Below are 12421 nucleotides of genomic sequence, written 5' to 3'. Positions count from 1 at the left end.
CAAAATAATGATGTTTTTCTAAAAATTAAAATTTTAATTTGTCCTTTTTTAGGTAACCGAGAACATGCCCCTTTGCTTACAAGATCTGGTATCTCAGGACTGGAAGTCACCTATGCTACCGATGAGAGAGCACTTTTCCAGGAGGTAGTGAATATTGTTAAAAGGTAGTGCATCTGTGTTCTCCTACTGTATTTCAGCCTCTGCTCCTTTCTTTCCTGTCCCCTCATTTAAACAACCTGATTTCTTGAACAAAAATATGTTTTCCCTTCTCATAACAGATATATTTATCTTCTAAGGTTATTTACATAAGTCTTCAAACAGATCTTTCACATCAATATTTCTGAAGTTATGTTGCCCCCATCAATGTCCAAAATGCCTATCCTGTCTAAACCTAGAAGACTCTCTTAAGGCTTAGTTCATTTTGCATCAGAAATGCAAAAAACTGTATCGGGCTTTTTTTAAGTGGCAAAATTCATTCCTCTCAGTGAAATAAATGAACAGACATAAATAGGTATGAAAAGTAGATTCTTTACATATAAAATGTCTTCTCCCAATGGGAAACTCATGCTTTCCCTGGTTTGGAAAACTGCTTGGTCTTCTCTTGCCAAGTTTCTCATCTGTTTTTATAGTACCCTCTGATCATACATCTGTGGAATTCCAGATACATCTATCTTCTGGTCAACTGCCAAAGTCTTGAAGTCCTAATATTACCAAGAAAACTAAGCTTTGAAACATCTGGCTGGAATACATTCTCAAAGAAAATGTGTACTAGGCAGAGTACATTTGCAATTCTCTCTCTCTCCAACTAGAAAACTTCTGATGAGAATGGCATTGACCAAACCCAGGAAGTCAGAATACAAAAGAGTTGCTGAGAGCAACCAACACAGGGTGGGTCCTGACGAAGCAGCGGATTCCTTCTTCAGAGGAGACAAAATTACAGGTAAGGAAAATTAATTTTATCTTACTCTTTTTTTGGAATCCGCTGCTCCGTCTGGCTTGGGGAACAGCTTGAAAGTATCAAGCCACTTATGTATTTTTTCTTAAAATCTTCCACCATTTGGGAGTGGTAGAGGAAAGTTTCACTTGATGGCACATAAAACATGCTAAAGAATAGCATGCTACAGTTTTTATTTCTGAAGATCACCAAATGAAGACTTGACTACTGAAGGCTTTATTGAATGAAGAACACATACAGATTTGAAAGATTTTTGTGATGGAAAGTTGTAGCAGCTGGGTTGCTAGCTGACAAACCTCTGTTGAGGTGCTGTACTCCTGCATGCAGTTTTTGTATAACTATATTGGAGTACAATATGTATCTTCAAAGTTTTGACAAAGCTGGTTTTACCCCTGAAAGAGCAGCAGTTTATAATCCCTCTCTAGAAGTAGACATGGGACTCTTTCCATCAGTTTTTTTCCAAAATATTTTTTTTCATTCCTTGTTAATGAAAGTCATTTTTTCAGTCTTGTTCCTATTTTGATCTTGATGGTAAAAGGAATTTTCATATTCATTTCATAAATTACAGGGCAAGTTTCAGAAACTCCAAATTTAAAAATTCTGTGTAGTTGCTGATTTTGAAAGTAATCACCTTATTATTCCTAATAATGTTAACAAGACTGCACAGGAGTGATATTGGCTAGACACTCCAGCTACGTTTTGGGCCAGGTGGGGAAATTAACTCAAACTGAGGTACAGCCCCCAAAACAGCATTAAATTAAACAAGCACGGTGTACTGAAAAGATCCAAAAAGGACAGGCTCAACTATGAGTTTTAAGGCTATATTGAAAACAAGCTTGGGGGTTTACAGAAATTAAGAAGGAACTTGGTAAGGAATCTTCAATAGAGTGCTTGGCGTAGAAGATAGGGGAAGAGATCCTTAGGGTTGGAGAGAAAAGGTGGAGGAGAGCTGAGCTTTAAGTTACCTATCCCTTCTGATGTGCGTTCCTTGAAAAAAGTTTGATCTGGCAGTCCTTGAAGAAGGGGACGTGTGGCAAGGCAAGGTGTGTGTGGAAAGCGGGGGTGGGGGGAGATCATCAAGAAACACGAGCAGCTAGCCCAGCAGGAGCCAGCCAGCTTGCTTGAGCATGCCAAGGATTGATATACCTGCAACATTGCCCCTGAGCTACAGCAGGTCTATTGAGTGGCTATCTCTCCCCAGTGGGCAGGAAGACAGAGACATTACAATGGTGTCAATAACTAGGTTAAGCTAATCAGCACGGGTGCACATTCCTATGTAGCACAGAGTGGTGAAAAGAGACAAAGTTGGTTTTGATTATTTAGGAGCAGTTATATGTTTGATTGCCTTACTGAAAACAGGTGTATATGCAGAGTCCTTTGTTTAAAGTCAATTGTCCCTCTAGTTACCTCCCTTCCTTTACTTAAGGAGGAGGGAAATAGTTGCATGATTGCCCATTTTTGCTGGAGCACTCAAGCATCCTTATCTCTAACAGACTCATCCTGACCAGAAGATAGCTTTTAAGGTCTGTCAGCTGGCAACTTGGAGGGTCAAAGCTGTTCTTAACACCCTTTTCAGTCAAGCAGTGTTTTGACTTCTAAGTGTGTTTCCAGACTTGCTTTTTGCCAACGACCCAAATATGCAGAGAGGCATGGGCTGGATTTATTTTGTATATATATAATAAAGGCTGCTTAGCCATGGACCTGGTGCTTTGCAAGGTTTGTGGGGGAGGGTTGTGTGCCCCGTAAGAATGCTAATGACAACACTATATATTTATAACTCTGTGGCAATTCTTTCGGCAGCAGTCCATATAGAATGCAGAGGTCTTGGTCTCATGAAGAACAGCAATCAATGCCTAATAGAATTCTCTTGGGACAAATTATTTGCCACAATTTCCTTTGAAATTGATGGGATTTACTTCCAAAGAAGTGTGTTTCCAATTTTGCTATGAGTCGAACTATAATTTTAACTTTAATAAATATATAATTGGACCAAAAAAATTCAAAGTGTGTTTTGTTTTATTTATTCATCAATAACAGTGATCATCGGAACTGTTGATGATCAGATAAAGTCATTTTGCATAGATTACACTTATAGGAAAGTTCAAGAAATTAAATATATGTAATAGAATGTATTATGAATGTGCTTGCAAAAGGGAATTGTAAGAACAAGTTGAAATTTGTAGGATTTCAACTTCAAACATTATTCATTTTTTGAATAATTACCATATATGGTAAATTTGAATCTTAGTACATTTGAATCTGAGAAAGATCTTTTGCTTCTCTTGCGCATGATGTCAATTTGGAGTTATTGTTCTTCAATGTGGTCTCTGTGCTTTACACGAATGGGCTTTGCGCCTGCGCAGAGACCACATTGGAGCTTCCAAGTTGAATTCTAACTTTTGGCGGTAACCCGCTCCCTCGGTATATAGGCAGCTACACAGGCTTCCCTCTCCAGTCTTTCTTCGTCCACGATCGAAGACACATTGTTGAGCTGCTCCTTGCTAGACTCTTTTGCAAGTACTGCGTTTCTCCTTCCCTTTCCCCCTCATTTTCGTTCAGTACTTCCCTTCCTTAGCATTTTTATTTCTTCCCCGGTCACCCCCTTGGTTATCTCCCTAGTTTCGCTTTCTGCCCCGTCGCGGCCTTCGGGCCTGGCATGCTACGGATCCTTTGCCTCCGTTCCCTTTCCGATAGCTACTTCGGCCTATGGCAAAGACTACAAAATTTTAAGCATTGTGGTCACTGCAAATCCAAAATCCCTTCAACCGACGGCCACAAGGTCTGCCTTTTCTGCCTGGGTGAATCCCATAAGGTTGGCTCTTGTCTGCACTGTGCGGCCTTTGCCAAACAGGCGCGCAAAAATCGAGCCTCTCGACTTCTTTCTTGGCTTTGGGAACAAGCGTTCAAGACTACAGGTTCGGACAAACTGTCCACTATGCAGGCCTCATCCAGTGCCTCTCCTGCAGCCCGGGGCTTACAGCCCGTTTCGTCCCCTCTGGGAGTCTTGGCGACTACCCTCAAGGTGAATATACCCGTCGATACCGAGGAGTTTGGTAGTAGTGTCGATTTTGGCGGCGGCATTGATTGAGCCATGCTCTGTCCAGCCAGCCAAAAAGAGAAAGAAGGACCGTCGCGCTCCTTCCGAACCACCAACAAAGAAGCAGAAGTCGACTCACGATACCGAATGTCGATCCCGAACTCTACATACTGAAACTATCCTTGATACTGAGGTTGCCTACTGCTCCAGCCCACATGATCCCATGTATGAGTCCAAGCACAACTCTGAGCCTGAGCAGCTCCCTCCGGAGCAACCATGTCACTGGGCCAACCAAGACTTGGAAGCTGCTCTGGATGAGCGCTATGCCAGACAGATGGAGGAGGAAGCGGACTATTTCTGCACTCATCAAGAAGTTCGCCAACGCCATCAGGTCTCCACTGCCGCAGAGCCGCCCCTTCGACGTTCTGCCTCTCCGCGTCCCTCTATACTGGCTTACTCGACCTCAGCTTTGATCCCGAAAACTTTGCCGCCGCCTCCTCCACTCTGAACTACATCTATTCTACCCCCATGGGTTCCACCCAGAAACTCAGGCAGCTACGCAGGCAGCTACGGCTACTATTGCCCCCGACTCCAGACCAACACCTTGGCTCCAGATTCGGCCACTTCAACCTCCGGTATCGACCGATTCCTCAGATGAAGAAGGCCCAGAATCCTCCCTATCCAATAGAATATCTTTGGGCTCCTCGCCTCCCTCTTTATTGCTGGACCCTAGGCCCAACTCTCCTTCAGAGGATTTCTGAATTTTTACAGACTCTGTCTCACGTATGGCAGCTTCGTTGGGAGTCCAACTTTCTCAAGGGGACAAATCTGAACCTGATCCCCTTTTCCAATTAATCGAGGATGATGCCTGTCCATCAGTATCGCTACCGTTAAACCCATCTATTCTCAAAGTGGCCAAGACCTCTTGGATCAAGCCTTCCTCTCTTCCACAAACATCTAAACGACTTGACTCCTTTTACAAGGTTCATGCCTCCGCGGATCAAGATGATTCCTTTCTGAGGCAACATCCATCTATGGATTCGATTGTGGTTGAATCTTTCCTCTCTAAATTCAGGGGATATTCCTCCTCCACCCCACCCGACAAAGAGGGGAAGAAATTAGACTCATTTAGAAGGTGTTTATACTCCATAGCTTCTTTATTGACAAGAATCACAAACTACCAGGCATACTATGCCAAATACCAGTCCTTTCTTTGGGACCATATTGCCCCCTTCTTGGACCACCTCCCCGAAGAACAGCAGGGCCTGGCCAAAGTTTTTCTCCGTGAAGCCACACAGGTCTCTAAACAGGAACTTCATGCGATTTGCCACTCCACAGAAGGTGCCACCAAAGTAATGGCAACTTCCGTTGCCCTCCGTCGCCAGGTCTCAGGTCTTCCGGCCTCATGCCTGATGCTAGATTCAGAGTGGAAGATCTTCCCTTTGATGGTTCCTCTCTATTCGGGGAGAAAAGAGATGACACTCTTCAAAAAGTGCAGAAACTGCGTAACACAGCCCACTCCATGGGTTTTCAACAATCTACAACCTGCCATTATAAACCACAAAGACGGCAACGCCAACCTTACCCTTCTAAACAGCAATACTATCAACCGCAGGACAAGTCCTTTCACTCCAATAGATATCAGCCATACATAAAGCGCTCCAACTTCACCGTATCCAAGATGCAGCAGCGATCCAAAGGATCTCAGCCCCCAGCCAAAGGACAATGACTTGCACCCTCCTCCCCGCTGGGGCACCTGGCTCTCCCCTTTCATTCCCACTTGGGAGAATATCACCACGGACTCCTGGGCTCTGACCATAGTGAGGGTCGGTTATGCTATAGAATTTGCATCCACTCCTTCATACAACCCCCTGTTATCCACTCCGCCTACCCTGGCTCTCTTGGTGGAGGTCGACTCTCTACTCTCAAAATCCGCAATAGAACTGGTTCACAATCCGCAATCCCTGGGTTTCCGATACTTCACTGTTTCCGATACTTCACCCTCCCGATACTTCACTGTTCCCAAGCTGGACGGCTCCCTTCGCCCCATCCTGGATCTCCGAGAACTCAACTCCTACATCACCTACTGTAGGTTCCGTATGGTCACTATTCCTACCATCATCTCCCTCCTACAAAAGAACCAGTGGTTCGTTTCCACCGACCTCAAGGATGCATATTATCACATCACCATCAGACCCCACCACCGTCGTTTCCTCCACTTCCAAATAGCGGACAACACCAATTTCGCGCTCTCCCCTTTGGACTGGCATCTGCACCCCAGGTGTTCACCAAATGCGTGGCCCCGGTGGTGGTGGCCCTACAACAACAAAACATTCACATTTTTCCGTACCTCGATGATTGGCTCATGATGGCCCACAACCCACAATCCCTGCTCAAAGACCTCCACACAGTCATCAACCTCCTCTCCAACCTGGGCCTCCAGGTGAACTACGAAAAATCAAAGCTCACCCCTTCCAGAATGATAGAATTTCTGGGAATCCTCTTCGACTCTGCTCAGTCCAAAATCTTCCTGCCTCCGCGCAGAACTCAGGCCATCCTGGACTTGTCATCCCACCTACTGTACCACCCTATCCAGTCAGCGTGAACAATTCAATGCCTATTAGGACATATGGCTTCCACCACCCACGTCCTCCCTCATGCCTAGCTACGGGCCAGGACTCTCCAGCACTGGTTCCTTTCAGTGTTCTCTCCACACGAGGACTCCCTTGCCACCATTCTAACGCTCCCACTTCGGGTCCTGCAATCCCTCCTGTGGTGGACGGACCCGATCAACCTGTCAGTCGGCTCCCCCTTCCACCCTCCGCGTCCTGCCCTTCTACTCACCACGGATGCATCCATGGACGGTTGGGGCACTCACGCCAACAATCACAACATCCACGACATCTGAACCTCGACCGAAGCTGCCCACCACATCAATTATCTCGAACTGTTAGCCATATTCAAAGCCTTAAGAGCCTTCCTTCCCCTGATACGGGGCTCCCATGTCCTGGTTCAAACGGACAATACTACTGCCAAAGTTACCTGAACAGGCAAAGCAGCACCTCCTCCAACTCCCTCCTGTTCTTCTCCATGGAACTATGGCTCTGGTGCATTCACCACGGCATCACGCCCCTGGAGGTCCATATACAGGGACAAGACAATGTCATGGTGGACAAGCTAAGCAGGACTCAAACAACATCGCACGAATGGCAGCTACATTCCCCCACACTCCACTCCCTCTTCCACTGCTGGTTCCTCCCAGAAATAGATCTCTTCGTATCAGAGGCGAATATGCAATGCCACCAGAATTGCTCCAGGTCCGGGATCGGACTCAATTCCCTGGGAGACGCATTTGCCCTACCTTGTACGGAACACCTAGTCTACGCCTTCCCTCCAATTCCTCTACTTCCTTGAGTCCTTCAGAAGATCTTCCAGGACCGCCCACATTGCATACTCATCACCCCGTCATGGCCCTGGAGAACCTGGTTTCCCCAACTCCGTCTATCCAACCATTGCTACCACCGCTTGCCGCACATCCCTCACCTCCTCTCCTTGCAGAACAGTCGCCTTCTCCATCCAGACCTACAGCGTCTCCATCTCACAACCTGGGACATAACCCCGACCTCCCAGCGGACCTCCTACGTATAGTCCATGCCTTGCTTAAACCCTACACTGTCTCCTATTCCCACAAGTGGATCTGTTTCCAGAACTTTCTAAAAGACAGGGATGTTCCCATACATTCTGTTTCTGTAGAACATGTTTGTTCATATTTGCTGTCCCTCAAACAGGCCGGACTTAAAATCCCGTCCTTGCGGGTTCACCTCGCAGCCATAGTGGCTAACTCTCCTCCCTCCACACCCTCGTGGTTCTAGCATCCTACTGCCAAGTGTTTCCTTAAAGGACTCACTCGCCTTTATTCGTATCCACCAGTCATGGCCCCAGCTAGGACCTGACCTTGGTGCTCTCTTCACTCATGAACCCTCCCTTTGAACCCATGGCTACCATGTCTCTCGACCTCCTTTCCTAGGAGGCCTTCCTCATGGCTATCACCTTGGCCAGGCGGGTCAGTGAACTCAGGGCTCTTAGAGTTGATCCTCCATGCTTAGTCTTCCACAAGGAAAAAGCTGTCCTTCGACCGGACATTGTCTTCCTCCCGAAGGTAGTCCCATCGTTTCACCGTTCCCAACCAATCTCACCTTCATTCTTCGCCAAACTGTCGACTGCAGCCGAACGACGTCTCCACTCGCTGGACATTCGTAGGGCGCTCACCTTCTACGTCAACCGCACCTCCGCCCTTTGAACCTCCAATTCTCTGGACCTAACAGAGGCAAGCAGGCCTCTGCACAAACCATATCCAAATGGGTGGTCTGCACCATCTCCCTAGCGTACCATATTGCCAAGAAACCTCTCCCACTTACTGTTAAGGCACATTCAACGAAAGCGGTTGCGGCGTCTACTGCCTTTGACAGGTCTATCCTGCTGGATGTCATCTGCCAGGCGGCTACGTGGGCGTCAAAGCACTCATTCATACAACACTATGCCCTGGATGTCCAAGCCAGAAAAGACACGGCGTTTGGCAGGGTGGTGCTGCAATCTATCTTCGCCTGATCCCACCTCCAGGTGAGCACGGCACGGGTGCAGCTTGCTATGTGCCCATTCGTGTAAAGCACAGAGACCACGTCGAAGAACGGCAGGTTGCTTACCTATAACTTGGGTTCTTCTAGTGGTCATCTGTGCTCTTACACGCCCACCCATCCTCCCCTCTTCTCATGTCTTTTCTGCTAGTCTCTTTCAGATTGCGGACTCAGAAGACTGGAGAGGGAAGCCCGCGCAGCCGCCTATATACCGAGGGGGTGGGGTTACCTCCAAACGTTAGAATTCTAGCTTGGAAGCTCCGATGTGGTCTCTGCACAGGCGCAAAGCCCATTCATGTAAGAGCACAGATGACCACTAGAAGAACCCAAGTTACAGGTAAGCAACCTGTCGATCTGGTTATTGAGTGTTAACAATATGTATGTTATGTATGTATATTAACAAATATGTATGTATATTAACAAAGTATGTTAACAATAATAGTTAATATTATTATAGTCAGAATTCCATCTAAAAAATAAAAATACAAACTTTCCTTGAGCATATTCTGGTATTAAAAAGTAGTGCATTCAGCTAATTTATTAAGTGGCAGGATTGTTATGCAAAATTTGATGGCAGTAGGTAATTGGAAAGTATGATATTCGGAATTTCTTCTTTAAAAAATACCACAAAAATATTTAAATGTTTACCTAGCATATTCTAGTGTAAAAAGTAGTTCAGCTAATTTCAGTGGAAGGATTGTGTATGCTAAATTTGGCATCTAAATTGGGGAAGTATGATTTTATTTCTCATAAACCATACCACACACACAAACTCTTCAATATATAAAAGATAAAGGTTATACAGCTTCAGCCCTCCAGCTGTTGTTGCACAACTCCTCCTCTCATCCCCAGCCACAGTGGCCAATAGTCAGGGATTTTGGAAATTATTGTCTAACATCTGCAGGAGGGCCAAAGTTGTGCAGCCCTATAATAGATGGCTGTGTTTCACAGATGCGGTCTAATAACTGACTGATTAGAAGACTAGTAAAAGACTAATTAGAATATATTGTTGGACATGTAGCTACTTCAATTATAGTAACTTTAGCAATTGGTTTAATTATTGTGACTGATGTTAAACCTAATGAAATGCCTTAATGGTTTAATTTCAAAATTGAAGGAATAAAAGACTTGGAGGGAGGGAATGTTTTGAAAGAAATATCTGGGACAAAGTCATGATCTGGATCGAGATCCATAAGAATGGGTAATGCACCTGCTCAGGACCCTTGTGGTAAAATGCCGCAGCTCGTCGAGGTGACCGAGGCCCACCCCCATGCCTATAGCATGCTATTTAAGGGCAGGCCGGATGCCCGTTCTGTTCTTTTTTGACCGCCATTGCGTTCAGTCCTTGGGCTGTTACTCATCGGTTAAGTTCTTCTTTCTGAGTTCATCTGTAAAATACATAGGACTGATTATCGTGTTTGACTTGGAAATGGCTTTCAGAATTAGCTGGCTCCCCCCCCCCCCCCAAAAAAATAAATTGGAATGGACTTTGATTATGGGTTGGGATATCCCTAAAATGGCTGAGAAGAAATGGGCCTTCAAGAGGTACACAGACTGTAATGCCAAGCTCCCCTCAAAAGATCTCCATGACATATGTTCAGTCTGCCTGGGAGAGGAGCACAATGTCTCCTCGTGCAAGATATGATTATCTTTTTCAAAGCAGATGAGATAAAACCAGGCCTTGTTGTTTCGTGCTGCCATTTATGACGAGGTGCTAAGTCCTTCAACATAGGGGTTGCTCTGCCCTGCGACCTCATAGTCGACTTTGATGTCAGTATCTAAGCTTCCCCCTGTGAGACCGCAGCCATTGACATCAAGCTCGATGGCATTGTTTCGAATTCCAAAGATCTCTTCGGAGTCTGTTCCCCCTTTGACATTGGAGGATTCGAAGTCAAAACGCAAACAGTCAGGAATGGATTGGTGGATTCTTCCTCTTCTCTGAGACCAAAGAAATAAAAAAACAGTGGATTTTATAAGGGACAACACACCATCTCCATCAGGCCTACAGATCCTACCCTTGAAGTCCTCGACCCCTGATGTCAAGGTGGACAAACATCACTCAACGTTGAGAACTTCAACAAAGGAAAAGAACAACCGACATCAAACACTGGGAGTCCTCGATGACGATTGCACATCGACGCCAAGACTGTCAATGTCAAGAGAGCGCTCTCTGTTGCTAACTCCCACTCCAGTAGATTCTTTGGCTCCATCAACACCTACAGATCAATGCTGAGAGACCCCCTTCAGTATCAACCCAAATTCTATCAACTCCAAAAGTGCAAGTTCCATCCTTGACTTTGAATACGCCAGTGCTGTAGATGTCGGTGACTGCACAGTGCCAAGCCCAGATACCGACTTTCAATGTCGAGGAGGAGGACAGGGACGCGATATTAGTTTTCACTACTGCCCACACCTTGCTTTCAATAAGAACATAAGAACAGCCCTGCTGGATCAGGCCCAAGGACCCATCTAGTCCAGTATCCTGTTTCACACAATGGCCCACCAGATGCCACTGGAAGCCTACAGGCAGGAGTTGAGAGCATGCCCTCTCTCCTGCTGTAACTCCCCTGCAACTGGTACTCAGAGGCATCCTGCCTTTGAGGCTGGAGGTGGCCTATAGACCTCTGACTAGTAGCCATTGATAGAGCTGTCCTCCATGAAGTTATCCAAACCCCTCTTAAAGTCATCCAGGTTGTTGGCTGTCACCGCATCTTGTGGCAGAGAATTCAACAAATTGATTATGTGTTGTGTGAAAAAGTACTTCTGTTTGTTGGTCCTAAATTCCATGGCATGACCCCTGGTTTTACTGTTATGTGAGAGGGAGAAGAATTTCTCTCTATCCACTCTATCTATCTATTCACACCATGCAAGATTTTATAGACCTCTATCATGTCTCCCCTCAGTTGTCTTTTTTCTAAACTAAATAGCCCCAGGTGTTGAAGCCTTGCTTCATAAGAAAGGTACTCCACACACTCCAGGTGTGGCCACACCATCGTTTTGTATAAGGGCATTATAATATTACCAGTTTTATTTTTAATCCCCTTCCTAATGATCCCTAGCATGGAATTGGCCTTTTTCACAGCAGCCGCACATTGAGTTGACACTTTCAACGAGCTGTCCACCACGTCGCCAAGATCTCTCTCCTGGTCAGTCACCAATAGCTCAGATCTCATCAACCTATACTTGAAGTTGGGTTTTTTCATCCCAATGTGCATCACTTTACACTTATCAACACTGAACCACATTTGCTATTTTGTTGCCCACTCCCCCAGTTTGGAGAGATCCTTTTGGAGCAGCTCACAATCCGTTTTGGATTTCACTACCCAGAAGAGTTTGGTATCATCTGCAAATCTGGCCACCTCGCTGCTTATCCCTACTTCTAGATCATTTATGAATAAATTAAAAAGCACCGGTCCCAGTACAGATCCCTGGGGGACCCCACTTCTTACTTCCCTCCATTGTGAAAACTCTCCATTTATCCCTACCCTCTGTTTCCTGTCCTTCAATCAGTTAGCAGTCCACACATGTACTTGTCCCCTTATCCCCTGACTGCTAAGTTTTCTCAGGAGTCTTTGATGAGGAACTTTATCGAAAGCTTTTTACAAGGCCAGGTGTACTATGTCAACTGGATCACCTTGATCCACACACTTGTTGACTTTCTCAAAGAACTCCAAAAGGATCGCAAGGCAAGATTTACCTTTGCAGAAGCCATGCTGGTTCTCTCCCAGCAGGGCCTGTTCTTCAATGTGCTTTACAATTTCATTCATTCATTCATTCATTCATTCATTCGATTTC

At 45.6% G+C, this 12421-nt stretch overlaps 1 protein-coding gene across 3 annotated transcripts in view; it reads left to right on the top strand.

Moving 5' to 3' along the window:
- The window catches only part of REV3L (REV3 like, DNA directed polymerase zeta catalytic subunit), a 188642-nt gene that overhangs the window by 108202 nt on the left and 68019 nt on the right, over positions 1-12421 (top strand). For all 3 annotated transcript variants that reach the window (XM_053305716.1, XM_053305629.1, XM_053305804.1), the window contains exon 18: positions 53-164. In XM_053305716.1, coding sequence (XP_053161691.1) covers positions 53-164 — 112 coding nt within the window. The remainder of the gene's footprint in view (positions 1-52; positions 165-12421) is intronic.

The sequence above is a fragment of the Hemicordylus capensis genome, chromosome 1 (genome assembly GCF_027244095.1).
Source record: "Hemicordylus capensis ecotype Gifberg chromosome 1, rHemCap1.1.pri, whole genome shotgun sequence".
NCBI classification, from domain to species: domain Eukaryota; kingdom Metazoa; phylum Chordata; class Lepidosauria; order Squamata; family Cordylidae; genus Hemicordylus; species Hemicordylus capensis.
This window is presented reverse-complemented; position numbering and strand designations above follow the sequence as displayed.